The sequence below is a fragment of the Pteropus vampyrus genome, unplaced genomic scaffold (genome assembly GCF_000151845.1).
Source record: "Pteropus vampyrus isolate Shadow unplaced genomic scaffold, Pvam_2.0 Scaffold383, whole genome shotgun sequence".
NCBI classification, from domain to species: domain Eukaryota; kingdom Metazoa; phylum Chordata; class Mammalia; order Chiroptera; family Pteropodidae; genus Pteropus; species Pteropus vampyrus.
In genome coordinates this window covers 1,294,998-1,321,158 of record NW_011889164.1, presented here as the reverse complement: position 1 = coordinate 1,321,158, position 26,161 = coordinate 1,294,998, and the positions used below count along the sequence as shown (strand labels likewise).

Below are 26,161 nucleotides of genomic sequence, written 5' to 3'. Positions count from 1 at the left end.
TGTCCAATATTTTAGAAGTCTTTAGCTGTGACCATGGAGTACTCAAAATTTGGCTAGAATTTTATGTAGTCTTAATTGATTTAATTTAAATTTAAATAACCCCTTATGGCTAGTGGCTGCAGTATTGGACAGGCGACTACAGAGTATCTATTCCAGTTGTAAAGGCAATGGATGTGAAAAATCCCGTTAATCTAAAATAATGATCATGACTTACATAAAATTAGAATTTCATATCAAAATTTCAAGAAGCTATGAACTTTTTTTAACATTAAGAAATAATGAGTGATGTTGATGTTTATATTCAGATTTTCTATACCCTATTACACTGATGACATAAGACGCTATTGACAGTGAGACTTTGATTATAAACATTAATTAAATAATGTGGTCCACTGCAACTGCCAAAATGAGCATGGCTACCATCTTAGGTGTGTAAAATTTATTGTGGGGATACCAAGTGTTTCAGGATAATTACCAAGTAAAAAATATTCAGAAGCAAACATTACTACATTTTGACAATTTTCATTTAAAAAATGTGTAATTTTAGTTATGAGATATGTAGTTGAAAACATACATTCTAGTTTACCGGGCAAAGAACACTCTCTTCAAGTTTTTTACATAATGACATTGTTCTTTTCCTTTTTTTTTTTTATAAATTTTGATTTCCTTGAACTAAGCATATAGAAAACTAACATGAAACATGAAAACGGCTTCTAAAAAGCTTCTTCAAGCATGAACATCTACAGAAACAGATAAAAAAAGCAAATAAGCTTCGGCAAACAGAAACAAAAACAAATTAAATAGCTCTTAAAAAATGCAAAGGTTTGGGGGAGGGTTATGGAGTGTATTCACTTACCATTTGTCCAATACCCTGGGCCCATGGGAAGGAACTATGTCAAATAATTATAACTGAGAATAGATCAAAAAAGGTCACAAAGAACCATTACCTTTTTCTTTGCCTGTAGAAGCTCCTGATAGGCACTGGATCTTATAAAACGTGGGTATGAATCACTTTTCATCAATTTGTAAATGTGCTCCTAAAAAGAAATAACAGTTCAGGTGCTTCTTTATTATTTCTCATGATGTGAATACCTTATCTGTACAGAACATTTAGATCCTCAAATTTATTATTTTATTCACAAATCAATGTTTAAAATGATTTAGGAGCTATAAGGAACGTAAATCATATTTACTCCTTTAAAAAATAAAATTTGGTTAACAGAATGTCATCAAGTGATTTCAAATCAAGTAGTGGATTTATACGGATTACTTGAAAATATAAATAAATCTATTATTTTTTAAAATTACTCTGGGCCAAAAGTGAATGATGTGAGGTCAAGATTGAGTAATCATCCTAGATACCTTTGGCATCACATGTACTCAGAAGGTCCAGACTGCCCATATGAACCATCTCTCTTTGGTGCTAATTATATGGAAAACTGTCATCTATATCCACTTTGGGCCAGAGCACAAGTCAAAATAAATTGTGTGATATTTAATGGCTGTATCTCCCAATTTCTGTGCTTTTATTTTTATCATTCAGTGACAAATTAGGTAAATATTAAAAATGTAATCCTAATCAGTCTGCAATGTTCTATTTGGATGATAAATATTGGTAGACAAAGAAGTCAAAGAAAAAATGTATTTAGCCAAATCAGTGTTGTTAGCCCAATTTAGGAAGATCCTGCTCTGGCGATTGCAGCTCAAAGGATCGTAAATGCTCCTTGGTTTTTCTAGTCTAGTGAAATAGCAGTTAGAAGTAGAGTTTTGAACTATTTGAGATATCTGAATGTTCCAATCTCTTCTTATTTGGAGAAAATACATATTTTTAGAAATGACTCAGTTTCCCTAGTTTCAATGTCATCAGTGATAATTTGGAGATACTGAATCTACTTCAAAACATTCAGGATTGAGCCTCAATATCTATCCTGTTTCCCTCCCACAGAGTGTAGTGCAGTTGGAGCTGTATCAGAGTTTGTCGTTGGAAAAGCGGACCATGTCTTATTTTGCTGTCAAGCTTTTTGGATTCAGATACTATCTTGCTCAAGATTTATCAGTTACAAAGTGCAAATTTAGACCAATTTATTCATCTCTGTGAGCCTTAACTTTCTAATGTATACAATAAGGCTGCTGTGAGGATTAAAGGAATGATAAATGGTTAGCAGAGGATGGGGCTGTGCATAGTAAGTGCTCAAGTATACTTGAGTTCATGCCAGGCACACTTCTAAGTGCTTGCCTATATTTATTAATTTAATCCTAACAGAACCTCGACAACGTTGGTAGCCATTCTCAGATCCATTTTAAATATGAAGAAACTGCGGCACAGAGAAGTGAAGTATTTGCAAGAGGTCACAGAGCAGAGCTCAGACTAGAACCCAGACCATTTGGTTCCAGAATCTGCTTTCTTAACCATTACATTGCATCTCTTCTCAAACAATGGCAAGGAATTTCTATTATATTTCTGAAGATAGGGTTAAAAAAACCACACATACAAAAAAAACAAAAAACAAAAAGAAAAACAACACTGGATTTTAACTTTTGAGCTTAATTGAAAGAGAAGCCTAGTGTCAAGTGGTACTGTTTTCTATAGAAAACTATGCCTTTTCATGTTATAGAAGACCTACCTATTAAGCAAAATATCTTTAAATGGCAGAGATAACACAAAATGTTCTTTTAAGACATCAGGAAGGTCATTCAAAACATTTTACATGCAGTTGGCTCTAGAAAAATGTTTGAGACTTTATCTTGAACTGAAAGAAAGATAAATAAGCAGAGAAGTAAGTAGTGTGGTCAGAATTTTTTCCCTGCTCTCTCTCATATGTCTCCACAGAATGCAATTATTTCTACAAAGAAGACCATGCTGGTGCCAAGGAGAATGTGCAGTCAGTAGCTGTTTCAATCTGTGTTAGTTTTCTACGCTGTGGCTTGTTTTCTTAAACTAGAGCCAAGGAGAAATGTATTTTCTATTGAGAGTAAAAATAAAGGACATTTGTGTATCTCATTCTTCGTTTTCTATATTTTATTTTAGTAACACTTATTTAAAAAGCAAGATACTTTCTAGAGTTAATATTCTCTTCTAAAAATAGTTTAAAAAATTATGAAGTATCATGTTCTGATTTAAAAGACAATTTCAACACATCATTGGAAATAATATTCTCTCACTTTTTTTTAGAGAAAGTGGATACTGAAATTGTTCTTAAGGAGGCAATTATGTCTAGTTTGAGAAAACATTAAAAATTTGTCTTAGAAAGATAATATCTTAATATGAGTTTCTTTTTTTTTGCAGACTAAAAAAAAAAAAAAAACTTGAAAAATGAATAAGTGCCTGAATCTAGTATTTAATTCTATCATCAAAGGCAAAACTGGTTTGAGTTTGCCATAACTTTAAACTAATTTAGTTTAGTTCTGACTATTCATAATATTGAATAATTTAGGAATATCAGGATCTTAGAACCTTTACGTTGGAAGACATCTTAAATATTTCAAGTATGTGTTACTGTGGTGGGGGTCATCATTAGAAAAATGCATACTCACATATTGGGTGAGAAACAGAGTAGAAAATGAAGTAAAAGTTTTCAAATATTTCATATATTCCCCTTTAACAAATTTTCATGTAAAAATATACAAATTTACAAAACATCCTCAGGCTTTAAAAACAGGTCACTCTAAAGAAGTGTCTCTGTTCTCTTCTAGGTCAATTAGAGTTATTTTACATACAGTTATCTAACCTGGAATATTAGACATAGCTGCCAATTTAAGTGAAAAAATAAAAAATAAAAAATAAAAAAAAAGTATCTCAACTGCCAACTGCTCAGGAGCACATATTAACATAACGTGAAGCCCCACACCTGTACCAACCTGAGCATCTTCGAATGTGTATCGTCCAGGCTCCTTCACATTCTGTGTGGTTTTGTCATAGCTCTTAGAATCCAAGTTAATGGCGCTGGGGGCTCCCGGAGCTAGAAATTCTTGCCATATTTCCTGGACGCGGGAGGGAACTTCTCTAATAGGCCTTTTCTTCAGGTCCTCCACTGCTAGCCAAAACCTGTGCAGAATGTGACACCAAGCATTTACTCCTATGTCTCATAATCCGAAAATTCTTATATTATTGAGTGATCCTACAATTCACAATGATGCATAATAATGAACTCACTTTCTCTGAGGGCTTCCTATATCAGACCTTTACTGATTTTTTTTTATTATTATATTCAAAGGTATAAAAGATTTTGGAAGGAAATATGGGAAACAATCTCCTTTAAGAATTCGCTGCTAAAAGCAGATCTGCCAGAGCTCTAATTCTATGCAAGCCTTAATTTTATTGAAGCAAAGTAGCACTGCTAAAGAACCATTTATTAGCGAGAAAGAGGTGTTTGGAGGGTTTTAAGGGTAAGTGGCTTACAGCATATGATTGGGGGAAAAAGAGATGCATTACACTGTATTCTTTGGCTCTTTTGTCCATTTGAGCAATGAGGCTTAATATGGAGAGGATTTTCTGCTCTACCTGGCAAAGGAATTACAGTGAAGCTTTACTGGAGGTACAAGAGGCCTGGGCACAGATCAGAAAAGGTCCTAGCTTGAGAAATCAGGGTAAATAACTAACTTTAGGCTATTTAATTTAGGGAGTTATGGAATGACAGAAGCAGCAAGCTTTCACATGCAATTGTTTGCAGGGCTTAAATTTGCAGAGGTTTCATAGCACTTTAGAAGCTCTGGAAAAAAACATAAATACATATTGACTTCTAAATGTATAAATATGTATGTATATGTATGTATGTATGTATGTACATATATATATATTTGTTTGTTTGTTAGTAATATAATATATATTTTGAAGGGAAAGAACACCAGAATATATTTTGGTTGATAAGAGCAAATAGAAAAGTCTAATTATAAGGGGTACATTGTATTAATGGGTTTCATTTCTTTAAATTTTGCTGTAAGTTGTATCTTTTCTATTACATCTAGAAATAGTTACAAAAGAGAATACACATATCATAATTTGTTAATATAAAATACACGTGAAAGAGGAACTACTAGGTCTATGTTATCCTCAGCAGAGACTGTCATTGCTCTGATGGCAGGTGTGATCATGCAATGGAGAAGACAGCCACGGAGATAGAGGCCACATAGGCTATTGTCTCAAGAGGGGTACAGGTAATAAGCAGTATCTTTGTAACTGTTAATTTTTAACTTGGGCATTAATGAAAGGTCAGAAATAAACAGTAGAACTTGAATTAGAATATCAAATACTACTCACTCTAGTAATTTTCCAGTTTCTAGATATTATTTTCCTATAGCGATACATAACAGTAGGTAATCCAAGTTAGACAATGCCTTATGCTTTCAGAAGGAAAGGCTCAAGATCATTTCTTCCTAAATTACAGATTTTGATGCTGCAATCTAAGAGAAATACCATGTGCAATCTGAGAGAGCCTAAGTGTTTTATAACTAATGCTCATTCAAGTTTATTCCAGCACGCTTTGAACACATCAATCAAAAGAAAGTATCTATCTTCAAAGAACTAATAGAGAAAAAGAAGATAACCATTCAGGTGGCCACAGTACAAGGAAGCACAGGAGAGGTTCTCAAGAAATCACATGAACTCGACAGTCTGGGAGTGCAGAGCAGGGAGGATCCCTTCCGCTTGGGCAAGCCCTGGGCTGGAAAAGGGAGCTCTAGGAAGCTGTTAGAGATACAGTGACATCTTAAATGGACTTGGACATACGAATAAGATCCCAAAGAGATGAGAAGGTAATAATAACAACACTTACACTGATATATAGGTGCAGGCACTATTCTAAGTGACTTAGTTATATTAATTCATGCAATCTCTACAACTCTCTGGAGTACATGCTATTATTTTCCTTCATTTCAGAGAAGAGGAGACTAAGGATATGGGGAGAAGGTCACTTATTGAAGGTTCCCTCTGTGAGTCACATAGCTGGGTCTGTCCCTGGATAATTTGCAGCAGATGATGTGATCATAACCAATCCCTCTTATGCCGTCCTACAAACATTTTTATCTTTTTTATCCTAAGCATTTTGTTATAATCATTGTAATACATTAGTAGAATTGAAAGGACACTGGTTAAAATCCCACTCTCCTTATTAAATTGTATGAGCAAACATTTTAATGTCTTCAAACCTCAATTTCTTCATCAGTAATATGGGATGATAATGCCTAGCTCGCTGAGTTTCCATTAGATTTCATGAGATAAACTATGTAAAGGGCACTTTTGAAGTCCCTGACATATTTTCAGGCACCCAAAAATAAAACTCACATTCCTACGGTTACTTAGTAATTTACGTTACGTGCTTCACCTGAAAAAGAAATGAGCAAAACGGAGACCAACAGAGAACACAGGTTGCATCTGAGAAATAAGTACTTAGCAATAAACAGTATTTCCTGACTGTTTTCATGTCCTAATACTTGAGGAAAATGCTCATATGGGTGCCACACTTCCATAAATAGCAGGTGCTTAGAGGTGTGTGGCTTAGATAAGGTGCACTGAGATTTATTTAAGTATAATTAGCCCTGTCAGCTAATTGGACTATTTTGTCTCCCTCAGTCTGTGATGTCAGCCAGATAGTGAGGCGCAAGCAGTGGGGCTCATATTTGGTGAGCAGTGGACAGTAGCTTAGTATTGGTTTACGGAAAGCCTAGGACACAATTACTAGCAGTTTGACTTGGACAATATGCTTAACTCCCCCCAAACATATTTTACATATCTGTAAAATGGGATAAGAATATTTACATTTCATTTTTGTCGTGATGATTAGACGTGTGATAATATAGCATGGCATACTTGTAAAAGTAGTAGGTATGAAGTTTATTACGGTATATAGTAGGCGTTCAAGAATTTTATCAATATCTTTCTATCATCTATCATCTATCTATCTATCTAGTATGGAAGCAGAATAATCATATGGTAGATATATGTATATATATATACACACAAACACGCATATATATGAAACATTTTTACACATAATTAATTAGCAGAGAAACTAGTGTGGCATACAATTATTGAGATAAGAAATGAATAAAGCTTGAACTAAGGAATCAGCAGTGATTCGATTAATTCATGAAACAAAGTTTGCACATGCTATTCCTGCTGCCCGAAAGGTTCTTCCCTTTTCCTTTTCTGCCTGGTTCTCCTCTTGCCATCCAGATCGCAGCCCAGGCGTCGTTTTCTCCATGATGCCGTTGCTGACCCTCAGCTCTGGGTTAGCTCACCCTCTGTCCTTCTCTGACCTAAACACCCATCATTTTGTGCTGTTTTCTTCTCTGTATTCACCACTAGGCTGTATTTTTAATGAGATCAGGAACCATTTTTATTTGGTTAGATGATACTAGCGAGGCTCATTACTTGTTTATTTCTTCATCATGATAATCATAATGTCAGCATTTTTTTTCAAAAATTTAGAGAATTAGAGAAAACTCTGCTTCCCTATCCATCAAAATACTAAAAATATCCTTTATCTCTGCTTTATTTTTATACATTCTTGTACTCAATAATTGATGAGGTGACCTTAATATATAAAATGTTTTTTTTAGCAGACCCAATAAAAATCCTTAGCAACTGTTAATCTCATAAACTTGAGAAGAGTTCTCATAAGCCTGAAAGAGAATAGGAAGCTGCATCCCAACCATCCATGACAGGCACACATATATGATTAAATTCCTCCAGGTTTTTCTGTGGTCATCATGCTTACTCCATGGGAAATCTGTCAAAGTTCTATGTATTTCTGAATGTTTCATTGTTGGTATCTGTTAAATCCCCTGAAAAGACTGTGACAATGCCTGCCATTGTGTAGTCCCAATAAAAAAAATAATAATAATTACCAAGACCTTTCAGCAAATGAATTTCATAGGACTGCATATGTCATGGGTAGCAAATTAGGGTATCATGTTTCAAAAGAATAATGAATGAAAGAACTCATGGAAAAATAGTTTTATGTAGTGGAAAGTTATCACTCACTTCAATGATCTTAAACAGAGCCATTATAATATATTCCACTATTTTACATTTAAAAATTTAATTTCCAGGTGCTTGCAAGTTAAAAAATTTCAAAAATATGTAAGGATGACATTTACAACAGATGGGAAGGATGCACATCCTTCTCTCACTAGAAGCTTAATGTGCTGCTGTTCTCAACCATCCTGAGGCTGTATTCTACTTGCACAGTAAATGAGCTGTCCCCATAGTTCTGTCTCAAGTTATCTGATACAGGCACCCAATCTCTTTTACTAGAACTTACTTGGGAAGTGATATGCTAAGAAGACCAATATTGATAAAAAAAAAAAGATGATACTTTAATTTAACTGCCTAAATATTATTGACCATTTTCTACTTTATCAAACATTAGTCTAGTATTACACTTCTTTGTGGAGTCAAATTTATACAGTAAAAAGATTTAAAAAAACAGTCTCAAAATAAACTGTTATGAGAAATTGATAATGTTGGACAGAGTTTGCCTTGATTACCTTTTTTTTTCTCCTCCAAAAATGATATCATTTTCCTGATGTTGGTGGGACAGTAATTGGTCTGTAAAATTCTAAATAACCAGATGTATCACAGGTAGGTTTAAGATCTAAAGAACATGTCTTACCTTAAGTTTTCTGAGCTGAATTCTGACTCTAGAAATTTAAGAAACTGTTCTCTCCCAACTGGGTCTTTTAATGCTTCATCCATGCCAAAACCCCATCGTTTTACCCTCTGCTGGCTTGGTTCTTTGCTATAGGAGATAAAACAAAACCAAATACATTCTTTTCATTACAAGCCCAAATGTCTGCCATTACTTTTGCCCTCATAATCATAGATGAAGTTCCTATCTTTAACTTTCAGAGAAAAGGAAATCTCTGAATGATGACTCTGCATGAAATTATAGTGAGGTATAGGTTAGGCATCAATAATAAAGTCTAACATTTATTGAGCGCTAGGTGCTAAGTGCTCTAGATGGATTCTTTTAGTTTTTTCAGCAACTTTATGAGATAGGTACTATTATAGTTCTCATTTTATATATGAAAAAAATCAAGGCACAATGGAGGGTTATAACTTGCCAATGTCAGACAGGTAATAAGAGGTAATATAGCAGACATTCTGACTCCAGAGCCCAATTTCTTAGCCACTATGCAATGCAATCTCATGGTGGTACATCATCCTGGGAGAAAATGCATTGGGAACCAAAAGGCCTAAATCCTAGTTTAGGACTCTCCTGTCAATTAAATGTAACCTTGCCCTGGAAGAGTAACACCATTTTGGGGTTCCAGTTTCCTCATCTAAAAGATCTAGAACTTATGGATGAAGGGTTTTGCATTTGTCAAGCATGTAAGAACCATTTGATGGACACAAGAGAAAGAGAAGGTTCATAAATCAATCTAGAGAAGTGCTACAGACTACTAAAGACTCACTCTGCAAAGTGATATGCAATGATCTTTTTGTGACTCTGTCAAAATTGATGCTATAATTTTTCCTTAGCTCATGAAAGAAACCAGGAGCCCTAAATTGTGCCCTTTTTTTTTTTTTTTTTTTTAAAGAAGTCAGTCTCTTGTCATTTGCTCTTAGAGTGTTTATGGATGGTCATTTTATTTTAAAATTGAATGTATAGTGGCATACTAGTATTAGGCTTAAGAAAGTATGGATTTAGCATTCATTTTACTTGAATAGATGGGCCTTTGTGACTATATGGATTTTCAAGGAAGCTAAAAACAATGAACTACATTTAAAGAACTCTGACTAGTCTATCTTGAAACAGTTAAACACCTAATTTTGTGCCAATTCTTCTGGAAATGCAAATATTAATAGAAATCCAAACATCTAAGCTTCAAAAATCATGACCTTGAATAAGAACTTTAGATCATAGGCTAATGTAGACACAAAGCAAAATTACCTTTACAATTAATCAGCTGGAGGAGTCTTCCTATTTCACCTAAACCCTGAAATAAGTGAAATATTTAAAGGGAAGAGAAAATGCCACTTACCTTGCTTCAAGTTCCCAGAAAGTGGTATCATCAGATAGCCATGGGTTAGAAGGGTCAGGTGGCACAAGAAACGGGTCGTATTCTAAATACTGTTCCGTGTAACTTAGGAGACTAGAGAGAAGAAACATTTCCATCTTCCTTAGTTTTCTGGCTAAGGTTTTATCCAGCTCAAAGTAAGGGGCACAATATAAAAATGTCTGGCCAAGGAATCCTTGCTTGCTTATAGAATGAAATCCAATGGTGGTTTTCACATTTCAATAACTTAAACACATTGATTTATTGTGCTTCTTGGAAGACAAATGTGGCTAAGGATTCCATTTGTCCACGTGTCTGAGCCATATAAATCAATATCCCTCCATTAAAATGAAGCAAAATGGAAGCGGTCGGAGTGTGAAGGGTGGCCCTATGACCTGGTTCCAGGCCTTGGCCAACAGTCTGCCCACATATGAACTGATTTTTGCCAACTTGGAACAGAGGTTAAAAAGGAATTTTTGTCGAAAGTATTTATAAGAATTAGTTAAAAGGGGAGTCACTGACTAAACAGATTTTTTAAATGTATATTTAAAAATTTTTTAAAAAGGGAACGAGGACAGGAAGGAAGTTGAGGAGGTAGGATGTGACAATGCTCCAAAATGAAGAACGTGAATGCCATTAAGAACAGATTTAACTGAAGAAATGGAAAACGCCTAAAATCTGAATTTAATTCAAATTCTGAAGTCATGCAATAACTCAGTAACGTGAATGTTATTATGAATTTACAGAAAGACTCCAAGTTGCCAAAAGGTAATTTCCTAAGTTGAAAGTGTCATTTCTCCCAAGAGGAGTGAAAAGATCCAACTCCTGGGAATTACCTTCTGTATTTGTTTCTGGGCGCACAAAGACTATATCTCTAGAGCTTTTAGACAATAATGATCATTCTGTCACTTAAACTACAGCAAAACAGTTCTTTGAGAGTTTTCCATGTGCAAAAAGGAATAACAAAATAACATTTCTTACAGGGTTTCAATTATTTATCTCAGCTCCCCTCCCAATAATTCTCTTACCATTTTGAATATATTTAATTGTCATATGAACATTTTAAATTTCGCTGGACATCTTGAAATACTTACCTATCAGCAACTTTTGACATTTTTAACCGATGTCTATCTAACTGTATTTGCCAATATTTTATCTGAAAAGAGAGTTAAAGAAGTAGTTACAGAAGTAGTAACATTCTCACAATTTTCAACTCTAATTTCTGATAGAGTAGGCAATTCCAAACGAGAATATGTTCTAAGTAAGCAAAATTGCAAAGTCTGTTAAAAAAAATCAAATGAGAGGACTTTGAAAGAGTTAAAAATTTAAAATCGATTTGAATGTAAATATAACCAGATCACTTTAGAGCAGCAATGAATTTGAACATTCTGCCTGCTTTAACAAAATGTAATTTTATTTTAAGAGTGTTAACAAGACATTAAACATTTATTCATGGTGAACAACCAAATTAGAATCGCATTTACCCCTAAATATTGAATTTAGACAATAAATGCATTTTCTATTTGTTACTATAATTTCAAAATAAACTCTGCTTCCTAATACTATCCTAACAAAGCATCAATGATATACATTTTGGGAATATTTTTAGCACCATTTCAAGAAAAACACTCTTATGGACACAATCACACATGGAAAACTTTAAGACTCTGAATTACTTTTCCTTCATGACAATTATAAATATACCAGAAGAAAAATTGATAAATCATATTACAATAAAATATAAGGGAACAGAATCAAAAGGGGGAAAAAGCTTCATGACTGAAACAACCAAGAGAGTAATTATTATTTGATATAAAACACTGTTTGCTTTGCAATGTTACTTGGAAACAAAATTACAGATTAATTGGTAAAACAAGAAGTAATATATACCATGACTGCATACCAGTGTTAAGGGAAAATTTCAAGAGGCGTATAGATATAAAACAAAAATAAGCACTCTTTTAAGAAGGTGAGGCCACATGATTGGATACAGAAAACACACGACTCAGTGTTGCCAAACTCCTGTCTTCTCCTCCTGTATGACAGAGTTCTGGAGTACAAAATAACTCTTGATAATACAGGCATCTATAAATCAGTGCATGTAACTTTTAAAAATTGTAGAGAGAAAAAACTTGCAGAATTAAATATTGAAGAGTTGTGACTACATCTTAAAAGTAGACAATTTCATTACCTTTTAATTGCAAATTTTCTATATGAAATTGTCAGCTGTACAAGTAACCTTTAAAAATATCTGCTATTAACATTCACCATCTGGTTTTCATAGTTGCTACTCTGTAAACCATTAACAGGTCATTTTATATAGATTGACCCACCTGTTGTTGTAACTCATCTTCTGTTGGTGGTTTAGTTTCTGGTGTGGGTGTGTGGGTAGGACTGTGACTTCTGATATCATTTTGTAAACCATAGACAGACTATATTAAATTAAAAAATATATATGTTAGGACAAAATACCATTAATAGTCACAGACTTTCCAAAAGGTAATTTTGTGTTATATATTCATTAAGGTAACTTTGCTGCATAGTTAATTAAGTTTCTTATCAAAATTCAAAAGGCACTGCTATCATAAATATCATTTGAATGTAAAATAGAAGCATAACTCTTTGAAAAAATATGTGGTTAGATTATTAACTTTGACAGAATAATTGATTGTATGGAAAGAACATGGTAAGTGATAATAAAATTTGGGGGCTGAGAGCAGTTTTAGTGTGGACGTGAGGATGAAGGATGAGGACATATTACAACTCTATGAGCCTCACAATATTAAAGTTACCAGGTAAGTTTGAAAGAAACTCTTGAAATCAAAGGAGGGTAAATCCAGATGCTTACTTAACTGAGCCAAATTTCAGAACCATCACCAACCTTACCAGCATCTCTGAATTCAAATGTGTTTTTTTCTGACCCGTTATCACTTCTACCTTGCTCTTCTTAACATCAATCTCTTGGCTCTTCACACTGACCCTTTGGACTTGTGTTTTTTCCATTATGTCTTTCCATTATTTTGCTCTTAAATCATCTTTCACAGATTTTGACTTGGGTTTTACCTATCTAAATCATGCAATTCACACTATCTTCGGTAAGTCCTTTGATCACCTTGCTCTTGTCTAACCCCAACCTGGAATTCAGTTCCTGTCACAGGACATCCATTTTAACCCAATCCATTTTAACCACATATGCTGTGAATTAATAATTAACAGGACAGAGAGGAATGACTTGAACTTTCTCTTTTCTCTCTTTCTTTCTTTTCCTTTCTTTCCCTTTTCCTTTCTTTTTCTGTTTCATTCATTTATTTAAAAGTTAGTGAATATTTACTGTATACTGAATATAGTTAGTGTTATGCATTAGGGATATAGAAGTAAACAAAGATAGAGACACTCCCTTCTCTGTTGGAACTCATAATCTAATGGAGCGGGGAACATGTTATACAAACAATCACACAAATAAATAAAGGATTAAAAATGTCATAAGTATTAGGAAAGAAAAGAATAAAAAGAGCATAGGGTCTGGAGCACAAGGAGTCTTAATTTTCCTTGAAGAAACAGAAAAGGTATTCATGAACTACTACTAGCTATATTTGAACATGATTAAATAAAACAACTTTCAGAACTCTGAAATAACAGTTGAGGTTGATTTTTTAAAATTAGACAAATGAACGATCACCAATTACACAATAATTATACTTTCCACTGTTTGCTGTTATTATTTTTTTTTCAGTTATGTCACATTAATTTTTGATAAGGAGAATTAAAAAGGTCTCTAAGGCTTGAAACTTCCATTTTTGTTTACGTTGATGTAATTTAAGTAATTTAATAAGAATCTACAGTTCATGTAAAAAAATGCTTATAAAAAAGATAGCTAATAGTTTGAACAGTAAGTTTTTGAATAAGATGAAAAATAATTAAAAAGACCACTAGAAAAATACCATAATTTATGGTGTCATTGAAGTAAAAAGATCCCAAGTTTTCTTTTATCTCCACATTTCTATGATTATTTCAACATGCACGTATTTCACATGGACTTCATGAAGTTCCACATAAGACCCAACCACTGAGAAATGTTGTTTAAATCTGTCTTCCAACAACCTGGTTATTGACTCTGAGGTGACTGTGGAGTTTCCATTTTTTTTTTTGTTACAAGTGCAAGTAAACACCAGGAATTCTCTCCTTTATCAATCAAGGTGTCATTTATTTCCTGAGGGACAGTGATAGCTTTTAACTTTGATTCTTGGCTAGAATGAAACTAGCCCTGAATAATGCAATTTTATGAACAAATGAGTTAAGACAATTGATCTTATTTTGGCAGATAATTGTGAGAATTATCTGCAATGTAAAAGAATTTTGAATGTTTTAGAATAAGGAAATGTGTTAAAATATTGGCACAGGGTGGGTGGGATAGAGATAGCAACAAGCAGGGCTAGAGAAGAAGAGGAAGGAAGTTGTCTGAAGGTCAATATTTGCAGCTGGGAGAAATCAAATTAACTCACTGGAATCCATTTTGAGTTTTAATAGCCAAACTAATTTACTAAATCAATATACTTTGTCTCTATTAACCTGTTCTTTTATTCCTCATGGTGCCTAGATCAGCACTTTTCATACATAGTACCAACCAAGTGAATACTGGATAAGTTATTCATTAAATGAAGGAGATTTGATTTTCTACATATCTGTTCATATATGATTTCTCTTGACACTTTAGAAGTGACCTACAAAAAAATTTTTCTTTTCTTTCTTTTTTTTTTTTTTTTTGCAGGTGGAAGGGGCTTTAAAATAGAAACTAAAGAGTGTGAGAAGCTTGTATGCCTTTCTATGTGGAGTGCAATCTCTGGGATTTTTCTAACTGGTGATAGTGGAGAAATATTCTTTTCCCCAGGTTCCTCAGCTCAACTAAGTAATGGATTGTGACCATGTCTGATGCTGTAATGGGGAGCCCAGTACAGAGAGAGCAGAGAAAAGAGACTGGAGAAGAGTGAGAGCTCTGACAGTGCTGAAGTCCCTGAATTGTCATCCTCAGGGCCAGCTCCGCCCCTGCCTGCTCCAAGATTTTAGCCTATTCCCCACTTTATTCAGTCAGGTTCGAGCAGAGTTTCTGTTGCCTGCAACTTTATATACTCCTTACTGAAAACACGTTTTCACGTGTTGCTCTAAGATATGAATATGTAGCACATTAAAATTTAAAATTACACATTTTGCATGTAGAATTGAGGAAATGTCCCTCTTTTTTATGTATAAACAGCTTTTAACCACTGTATTCATAGGAGAAAAACTAGACAACTATTCATGATTTTGCTAACTGTTTTTCCAGAATGTGCATATTAGCTGTTAACTAAAATATTAGGTGCCATGATATCCAAAAAAGATTGACAGGAAATAACTTACTGTTGCTTTGAAATATGGGTTCTGAAGTTACAGGAAGCAGTCTGAAATGTGGGTTCAGTCACATGAGCACAAATGCTTTCATCATTCTATGTTGTTCTAGGACCCCCATAGCTACCAGCCTGTGATGATTAATTTCATGTGTCAACCTGTGCTGGGCCACAGTGCTCAGATATTAATCAAACATTATTCTGGTGTTTCTGTGAAAATGTATTTTGGATGAGATTAAAATATAAATAGGTAGACTTTGAGTAAATCAGATCGCTCTCCACAATATGGATGGGCCTCATCCAATCATTTGAGGTCCGAAATAGAACAAAAAGACAAACCTCCCCCGAGCAAGAGGGAATTCTGTCAGCAGATGGCAATTCTTCCCTAGTCCTCCAGCCTCTGGCCTGCTGGCCCGTCCCATCAGCTTTGGATCTCTCCAAGACTCTACAAGCACTGAACCAATTCCTTAAAATCTCTCTCTGTCTCTGACTCTGTCTCTCTGTCTCTCTGTCTCTCTGTCTCTTTCTTTTTCTCTCTCTCTTTCTCCAACCATTCATTTGGTTCTGTTTCTCTGGAGAACTCTGGCTGATACACAGACTGATCTATTATAGTTAAAATTTTAAAAACAGTCTGAAGAACATTAGGTACATAAAGCTCCTTAAAATTTGCCTAGATTAGTTCATTTCTTTCTGATTATGCTATACCATCATTCCTTCATCGAAACTTGAGAGTCTACATATTACCTATTCTTTTGTACTTTAATAAAGACAGATTTAAAAAGATAGCTTTAAAACTTGACTAATCCCAAATATTTAAAAATATCTAAAATCAGATATACATCTATTGATTCTGTTCATACATTTGATAAACATGTTTGAATTCAACAATTAAATGTAATATTTCAAACCCTGCGTTCTTTGGTTCATGTGCTAGATTATTGTGTTAGGGTTTACTGGGTTATTTATTTTTTTATGACATTTAGTCACAAGAAATATCATTACAACTGAATCCCAAAGAAATGAATAACGACTCTGTTTGCTAAGGGCAGCATCTGTTTTTAAAGTATAGTCCAAGGGTTCTGCTTCCTTACCAGCCGCAATGTAAGATAGAGGGTGACCTCACAGCTAAGAGAAAGAGTCAAGGGCACAGACCATTTCATTTCAGTTTCATTTCAAACTGCAGAAGGCAAAAGCAGTTTCTAGAGGCGGTAGGCTGGCCTCTGCCGTTTCTGTCTAGGGCTTGCAATCCCACAGCGCTGCCTGTTCCACAGGGACAAAGCTGTGAAACTTTCGGATGATGATGGAACAGTTTGCTGCTTGTTGTCAAATTATTCGTTGATAAAGTGGTATGGCAATTAAGAATCGCAAACCATTTAAATTCCCTTGATAGCATGTTATGGAATGAGTTGTGTCTCTCTAAAATCCATATATTGATGCTCTAATCCCCAAAGTGACTGTATTTGGAGGTGGGGGTCCATAAGGAGGTAATAAATGTTATAGCTTGTGATCTTAATCCAAGAAGTTGAGACACCAGAGTGCTCATGTGCTTGTTCTCTGCCCCCACTGCCCTCTGTCTCATATGAGAACATAGTTAGAAGGTGGCTGTCTGTCTGCTAGTCAGGAAAAGAGCCAAACCTGCCAGCACCAGGAGCCAAACCTGCCAGCACCTTGATCTTGAATTTCTAGTCTTCAGAACTGTGAGGAAATTAATTTCTATTGTTTAAGCCACCCAGCCTGATGTTAAAAGGGGGTCCTCAGACAATGTCCCTTTCGCCTCAGACTTTTCTCTAAAACTGCTCTTCTCTCATCAGTGTCGCTTTGTCTCAGATAGCCTCTCCAGCTAGTTTCCCTGGACTATGAAAGAGATGTCTTCCTTTGCGGATGACTCTGCTCTCTAATGGCGACAGGAGGGGTCCTCAGCATCCTTAATCCCTTCCTGTCACAGCCACCCGTGTGCATTAGGATGGGGTTATTTCCTCAGGAGAGAAGGACTGGAAGAAGACCTGGGCTTGAACTCCCAGATTTTCTTCTAGCCAAGCAACAAGGAAGAGCAGGGATAATATTCAAAGACGCTGTACAAAATAGAGAAAAGACTTTTATGACTGACGCCCTGTAAACAGTACAACTCATTTCTAGGATCGCCCCAACAAACGTTGATTTTACCTTTCGTGTTTTGTGTGGGTTTCTCATTCTGGATGACTTCTTAATGTCCACTTCAGTGGTATTTACACACCCAGGCTAGAAACGGAAAAACAGAGAGACAAAAGGAATCTTTGGATGTGAAGCTTTTGATCAGTGCATTGATGATTCGCTGTCCAGAACCTGAGGAAGCGCCGTGATGACCAGCTCTGTCTGATCGGCCCTCCTGTCAGCAGCAATCAGTGATACAATACATCGTGCTCTTAACGCTTTGCACGACCTTCAGATCCCACCTTCGATTAACTCCCAGAGAAAAAGGAAAAAGAGAGGCATGGGCTTTGCACGTGAAAGTGAGGGTTGATATTAGTAGTTGCAAACGGGACACATTTCGAACAAGAATGTCCAGAGACCAAGTGGGGTCGTAGCCCCAGCTGCTATCTGCACACAGCCTCGTTTGTTGTGTTCCCTCCATATGCCACTGTTATCAGATGGCTGCTTCCTTCCCAAGTTGGAAAACTACAATCAGTTGCACCAGTGCAAATCCCAGAGGAAATTTTTTTATGATGATTTGTGAAAAATCCAAGGATGGGGAATACTGGTTTTCCATAGACAGAATGTTCAATGGAGGCTGTGGTTAAAATGGGGGAGATGAAAAAAGAAATTGGTAATCAATATTCTATGCTTCTCCCAGAAATGCTCCATTTTGTTCTTCCTCAGGCAGGTGAACCTATTTAAATTGGAGCAGGTGGGTGCTGGAGGAAGAGTGTGGGCAGCCTGCTCCTGGTTCGCTAACAACTGCAGGAGCATCATTTTGCTGGATTTATTGCTCTGTTGCACAAAAATAGAGAGTTGTAAGGCTTCTTATGTGTTTGGAGAAAGAGAAGGGTAGAGTCAGGGAGTTAGAAAAGAGAGAGGGAAGAGAGTGAGGAGGCGGGAGAGAGAAACTATGAATCAGGAAACAGAGGAGAAAGGAGATGGAATCTTATATCCAGGAAGATCCTTAGATATCGCTTTTCCTTTGGAACTGATGGAAACAGAAGAAATACATGGATCGTGTTTACTTTCAAGTTTTGGTGCAGAATGTAGGAATCTAATACCAGTAAACTGTATCACGTTGTGTGTCTCTGTTCAATTTCTCTATTTTTCCCCCCACAGATTGCAAAATTGTTAAAACATCAGATATCCTTGAAAGTGACTACGGCAAAACTGTGAAGGTGGAAAAAGGCTTTTGCAGAGTTGGGACAGAGTTAGTGGGGAAGAGCAAAGAAGCAGCACCGGTGTGATTCAAGCAATAAGCTGTCTTCCACCATTGCTGGCGAGCAAGGAGATTCGATCTTTTTACAATGAGGATGTAAGACATTTTCCTTAAAGAACCCTCTCCTGGTAGCACAGTTATTGCAACAAAACTCCACAATAATATTGTAAGGAATAAAGAAGTACACGAGAAAAGTATATTTTCTTTTTTCTTTAAAGCATATTTTCTTGATTTGTTTTCTACTTTGATTACATTTGAAATCTATATACTGCACACACACGTACACTGTACTAAAACACTAAATAAATTGTAAATTTGGTTTGCATATCTATTTAGGAATAGAAATAGCTGGTTTAGCACCACGGTCTGGCAGTGTAGAGGAAGAAAGTGTACACACCTGGGTGAGATGTATTTGCTAATTGATAATAAGCAATTTACTTAAACCCTCCCAGAATCAGATTGATCAATATCTGATATTCCAATTAATTTTTCTGTGGCTCGTCTGGGCATCAGTATTTTTTTAAAAAGATCTCTAGTGATTTAAACAACCAACCAGGATTCACAACCATTGATCTAGATGTAACGAAGATAACATTTGAAAATATTAAAGCAACGTGTTTTCATTCCCTATTCAGTTTACATTTCCTTGCAGCCTTCCACCCCTGAGTCTGAGTCTGATAGGGAAGGGAGGCACTGAAATTCTTTAAGCTCTTATCAATATATCCAGAGCCAAAAGTGGCCAGATAGATCATACAAATTTTCTTCTATGTGTTGAAGGGCAGGGATAATGAAGATATGATATGCACGGAAGGGAAGGTATGTCCTTCCATCACCTGGAGAAAAAGAGAAATAAAGGTAAGAGGTAGAGCTCAATAGTTGTCCCATTTTTCTCCTCCGAGGAAGAAATTCCAAGGGGTGGAAAGGGAATGAGTGACAGAAATGTCCAGACAACTATGGGACCTGTGAACTTGGATGTGAGAGTGCCGGTCCCATTCACCTAGGAGAAGTCCCACGTGGGATTGTGTCCGACACGAATCCTTTCAGTCAGTCAGGCATTGGCAAGAAAGATGAGCCTGCGCTAATACTTCCTCCTACGGCTCATGCGCAGCAGGCGAGGGTCCAGAACGCGTTGCATGACCCTGCAGTAAAGGGCACAGAGGTTCTGAGAAGACTAGTGGGGTGGACGGAAGCCTGCGGCTGGAACAAAGCCCGCAGTGTGCAAGGATTTTAAGCGGGGAGCAAATGTCTGGAAAGCACACTCCAGTAGTGAGTGCTAAAAGATGAGAGGGTACCTTTGCGGTAGCAGTCCTGAGACAGAGCTGCACCAACATGTCTAAAGCAGAAATCAGCAAGGAGCCGGAAGCCCAGTGGATGCTTGGCGGTTATCCCTCGCTGCACGAAATCACATGAAAACAAAACCTTTATACCCCAAACTCCTATCCAAAAACAATCTTGTACAGCAATAGGGAAAGGTGGAAGAAATCCCAAAGAGTGATCATTTATCCGAAGGTGACTGAGTTATCTAGCAGATGATTTAAATGTTTACAGAGCACACACATTGAAACCTATCTTTTAAATGGGTTTCTGAGGAAAGCAGATCAATTATAGAAAATACAGAAGATGTATTTTCTTTACACGTCTGAGGAGTATGAACTAATTAAACTTGCAAGCTCCTTCCGTAATAAGCTGGAATTCTGAATCAATCTTGTTGCATACCAGGTGGGATCACTGACAAATGGCCCCAGAAATTGAAAGCATAAAGTGGAAAGAATTTTTTCCCCTTTCATATAAATATATCTGACTGCAGCCCCAAAGAGAATTACAGTTTTCATCCTCAAAGTTCAAGATTGTAGCTATTTAGTGAATGAGCCATTAGCAGACATCTAAAATTCTATCTGAACTAATTGTTAACACCACTAATGAGCAAATTAATAAGAAAACATTGATCCTAAAAGTAAACATTATTAGCAACTGGACCCTGAGATAATGTTCCATAACTCTGCTCTTATCCCAGGCAAATAAAATCCGCCCGTTCAAAATTTGTTGTGAACGGCTAAATGGTTAAAATCATAAGGGGCACCTGGGATGTGGGTCTCAAGAGCCTCCTGGTTCCCTTTCATTTCTGAAGAGCCCTTGAAGACAGTGGTTAAGCAGATCTCTAACTTAAATAGGGGATTCCTGAAGATTACAAAAGCTTAGATGCCCAAAGTTGTTTACTATATTTCTGAATAATTAAGGTCATGACCTAGTTTTGATAACCCATGAAATAACTGCTTTCAGAAATCAAGCACTGTGGTGGATGAAATAAGGCAATCGTTTTTTGAAAAATTTTTAATTTTAATTCAAGAAATATTTATTTATGCATTTAATTGTCATATTATCTGATAAATGGTGAGATACTGAAATGAAGGCATGATCCATACCTTAATAATCTCCTAATATAAAAAGGATGACGCACGAATCATCCCAAGGTGGGAGCATAGGACTGGATAGAAGTTAGCGGAGGGCATCACATGACAACAGAGCAATTTATACACCCATTCTCATACAAATTATATTGGCTCTCACCATTATGACATAAATATATTTTTTAAATTTTGTTTTAAAGCGCTTTTGATCTCAATAAGGTCATGTTGTCCTTGGTTATTTAGAAAAGGCAGTTATCTTTTGAAGTATATATAATATGTACCACTAGCTGGCGCCAGATCCACATTAAATGCATAAATTGGTTTTCTGCACTGCTAAACATATCTTCCCAGTATGCTAAAATAACCAGCATTACCAAGTAGGCACCAATAACAATGTTTGAATATATACTATTTGCCAGATACAATATTAAGTACATAGTATTGAATTTAAGAAATAATAAAATGTTATTTACTTGGCCTAGAAAAGAATCGTACGTTATTTCTAGTGATTTCAAGGTGAATTTATTTTCAACAGAATTAAGCTTGCTGTAACATTACTATAATATTACTATATTATATTACTATTATATTACTATAATATTATTTATTAAAGAGTGGCGTTTAGTGCCTCAGAATCCATTTCTGAAGGAACAAAATGTGCATATTGTTGAAAACTGTTACTGTTGTGGCGTTCACGTAAGTGTCTTAATAAGTTGAAAAACAAATGCTGGAACTTTTGGGGTCTTATTGATATTTTATTTAAAGGACTCTAAGTACTGTTTAATTCCTCTCATGGCATAATGCACTGTTAGTTACTGTGGCAGAAGGACACTCATGTTCGGCATAACCTGGGGTAACCTAATGGCTCTTCGGCCAAGAGCAGCGCTGAGAGCCAGCGATGAGAACAACTCTTTCTAAATTCGATCATGTGTAAAGTGGGCAAGTCAGTGTCCTAAAAGGCAAACGAATGGATATATAAGAATAAGGTGGCAAATCGAACTGATAGTAAGATATATGCATGTTCCTGGAAATATTTTTAAAAGACATGATTCTGAGAAATTAAGATTTTGAATGTATATAATTATGTTTAAATACAATTAAATTATTGAAAAAGATTCATCCTTTTGTAACAGTACATTCTAAAAAATTCGATTTGCAGTGTACTCTACCTCAATTAAAATGATTCCTTACCCTTATAGAAAATTATTATAGATTTTAAAGTGTTCAATCTCAGGATATTTTTTTAAGATCCAAGTCAAGCTTTCTGTTTCGGGGTGCTTGCCAATTGATTTAGCCTCTCGCCCTGCTGACCAATCCACTTACTAAATGCTTCACACAAACTAAAAGAAGTTCTTTGTGACAACTATCCTGGATTTCCTTCCATCCGCCCTCCTCTATAATATTTACTCATCTGATTTCCACTCAATCGTATTTGCTGGCTACACATTCTTGAGTATGTAATCCCACTCCGATGTACGCTACGAATGAATTCCGAATCTCAGAGGGAGGCTACTGGTGCAGAGGGAGGAGGATGTACCGTGACATTGGAACAGGAGAAAGTGCTCAGGTTAGGTAGAAAGTGTAGGGCATGGTCAGGACTTAATTATAAAGGGTTTAATTATAAACATAAGTGAAAGCCATTGGAGGGTTTAAACATAGGAGTGACGTGGTATGACCTACATTTAAAAAAACTCAGTATGCTCTTCACAAAACTTAACTTGAAGTGGATGAGACACATAAATGTAAAATGCTAAACTCTAAAACTTTTGGAAGATAATATAAGAGAAAATCTAGGTGACCTTCGGTTTGGTGGTGAGTTTTTAGGCACCACACCAAAGGCACACTCCATGAAAGAGATCACTGATAAATTGGTCTTTATTAAAATTAAAACTTCTACAGTCTGAAAGTCACTTTTGAGAGAGTGACAAGATAAGCCACAGACAGAGAAAGAACATTTGCAAGTGACACAAACAATAAAAGACTATTATCCAAACTATACAAAGAACTCTTAAAACTCTACAATAAGAAAACAAACAACCTAATTAAAAAACTGAGTAAAAGATCTGAATAGACACCTTAGTAAAGAAGATACACAGATGGCAAATAAGTATATGAAAAGATATTCTACACCATGCTTCCTTAGAGAATTGCGAATTAAAACAATGACAAAAGACAACTGCACACCTATCAAAGAGCACGCTGAGGGAAAGAGAATAATTCATGACGACTCCTAGTTATTGGCAAAGGGGTGAGGGGGTGCCATTTACTGAAATGAGAAAGCCTGAGAAAGAAATAAATGTAAACAAAGACAGAAATCAAGGATGGTTACTGGAGTGCATTTACATGCAATTTTAGTATTTACTGAATTCTCCAAACAGAAGGCAGCTCTTTATGTAGAGTCGCTATCAAGATTCATGAGGCAGGACGTTTCCAGTGTAAGTGCTTGTACAAGAACCTGCTCCTGGCCCTCCCTGCTGCATCATCATTGCTAACGTGGAACATCCCACTGGACAGGCAGCGTTAATAAATGACGGCCAGTTATCGACCGAGAGCCTCTCGCTCCTCAGAGCCTCTGCTACGTTTCCACAAATTCCTTTCCAGTGACTTGGACCACTTTCTCCTAATCTGCTCTGGTTGAAATCAGGTCACTTCCATTTAACATCTAGGGACTGTCTGTTCCCCCTGCCATGATAGTCCCTTTTTATAGAATAGTGATTGTCATGCAAGCACAAGTACAAACGGATTGTCACAGTTCTCAACAAGCTACTGAGAGGACTCTGATGGGTGAGTTTGCCTGTAGCTTCTTTGCGATCGCTGATGTTGCTCATTGTTCATGTTTTCTTTTAAAATACTTAAAATATTCCCAGCTGGAATTGCTTTTATTTTTTTTAAAAAAATCACTGGATAATGGCTAAGTTGTCATACTTACCTTGAGCAAAAGATGAGATCCTTGAGGAAGAGACGAAGGCCCGAGGCAGGCGTGCATACACCGTTCCTTTCTGTCACACTTAGCCTTTCATTCATGCCAGTGACTGATCGCTCTCCCTTCCTATGACTATTTTTCCTTACAAAATGCTAGTTGTAATTTGAGGACGTGCAAAGATTTTTCACTTGGGAGATAAAAGAGACCTTTAGATTTAACACACACCACAACTTGACTGCACCGTAGGGTCCTGGGCTAGCATCCCAGTGGAGTAACCATCAGTGGAGTAGCATTTTGGTTCATACTGGGTGGTTGTTCCTCGGGGATCTCATTTACGGGAGGGTGAGAAGCAACACAGAATTGTGGGATTCCTGGTCCATGGACTTAATTATCATCAATGCCTTAAAATTTTTGATTTAAACTGTTAAGCTATTTGTTGAATGTAGGAATGAAGGAATGAAACCTAGATCAGCTCTCAGATGGCATTGAAAATTTCCTTGGTGTAAAAATTTAGTTCCAAAAATTAGGAAAATTGATTAGTTACCAAACTAGTGAAAACAATTTTTAATTTTGTAAATTTTACTGTTGTTACTATTGATGATTTAATGGTATGCCATAAGGGCTGAACAGAACCAGATAAAAATCCTGACAGTATAAATAATTCACGGTAAGTTCAAAAGGTGTACAATAACCATGGAACAGCCAAATATGACAGGTTCATGAAAATCCTCATATATTAGAATTACCCTTGAATTACAATAACAGCACTGAATTCAATAGCTTTGAATTACCAAGGATATTTCTATATCCTTCATATATCTCCTAAGTCACATGTTCCCAAATAGGAAAGAGGCTTATTTCCCTTCACAGGCCAGACACACAGGGAGAGTTTGCCTGGAACAAACACCTCGGCTTAGCGAGACGTCTGTAAAGAAGATATATTTCAAAGACACACTCTGTTGCAATAAACTTGGTTTCCAAAAGTAGGAAAAGATAAGTCTTTTATCTAGTGGTGTCAGAAAAGAGAGTGTCACATAAAGTTATTTTTCAGATTACCTACTTATTGCTAAGAGTCAAATCTTTATTTTAATTTTACTGTTAGGGAAAATATTTCTGCATTTTTACACAATTATTTCCAAAGCAATGCAATTTTTTCTTCTTGATTCAAGGTCATTATTGGGGACTACACTTATTTTTGCCACTCTTAAGACAGCAATGCCTGTGAGGCTAGATGGTCCTAACTCTTAATGCTTTTTTAGCTTTTATGTCATTTTATGCCATTTTTAGAGTGCCTCTGCCTTCTCCTTGTCAGCTGTCACTTTTTGCTGCTTTCAGTGTCCTTGCTTCCAGCACCACCCCATCATCCTCTAATTTGTCACTTGGGTTCTGACAGCGGTCAGTAAAGTAGACAAATACTATTTTAACACGGTGTCTCATAGTTTAGCAAATGAACCAATCAAAACACAGGAGTTAGAGTGTGGGAGTATGAACAATTACTTTGCCTTAGAATTATGAAATTTATTTCCTTGGCTGAGTTTTCAATAGAATTAGATTTTTAGATATGTAAGATAGACAGTATAAAAACTGTGACAAATGAAATGTAGACAAATTCTTATCATATCTTTTGGAAAACTTATCAGGACATAAATATTGTACAGGCTAATTAAGTGAATCAGAATAGATGACATCAAACATTTATCTGGGGTTCAAAGATAGAGAATGACATAAAGAATAGGAGCCGAAAATTAATTCTGTGCTCTGAGGGGTGGGAAGAAAGCTAATCAAAGTGAATGACTGGGCAGAGTTCCAAGGCAGTATCTTTCTCAAATCCTGAAAGCGAATAAAGATGCACTCTGTTCTACATCCAGCCTCTTGTGGGAAAAGCCTTCTAGACACAAAACTAATTTTAGTTTAGTTTCGCAAAAAGGGCAAACAATGTCCAAACCAGAACTCTTATTTTCTCTCGCCTCCAAAGAGAGACATTACTCCCTTCTTAGCTGTAGCTCCTCTTTGTAAATCCCATCATTACCCACAAAGATAGCCAAGTCTGGCCTAG

At 36.0% G+C, this 26,161-nt stretch overlaps 1 protein-coding gene across 1 annotated transcript in view; it reads right to left on the bottom strand.

Moving 5' to 3' along the window:
- The window catches only part of RGS7 (regulator of G protein signaling 7), a 500,731-nt gene that overhangs the window by 18,327 nt on the left and 456,243 nt on the right, over positions 1-26,161 (bottom strand). The window contains exons 8-14 of the mRNA XM_011380007.1: positions 17,544-17,618; positions 12,333-12,431; positions 11,094-11,155; positions 9,985-10,095; positions 8,613-8,738; positions 3,859-4,045; positions 948-1,037 (exon numbers count right to left, since the gene is read on the bottom strand). Coding sequence (XP_011378309.1) covers positions 948-1,037; positions 3,859-4,045; positions 8,613-8,738; positions 9,985-10,095; positions 11,094-11,155; positions 12,333-12,431; positions 17,544-17,618 — 750 coding nt within the window. The remainder of the gene's footprint in view (positions 1-947; positions 1,038-3,858; positions 4,046-8,612; positions 8,739-9,984; positions 10,096-11,093; positions 11,156-12,332; positions 12,432-17,543; positions 17,619-26,161) is intronic.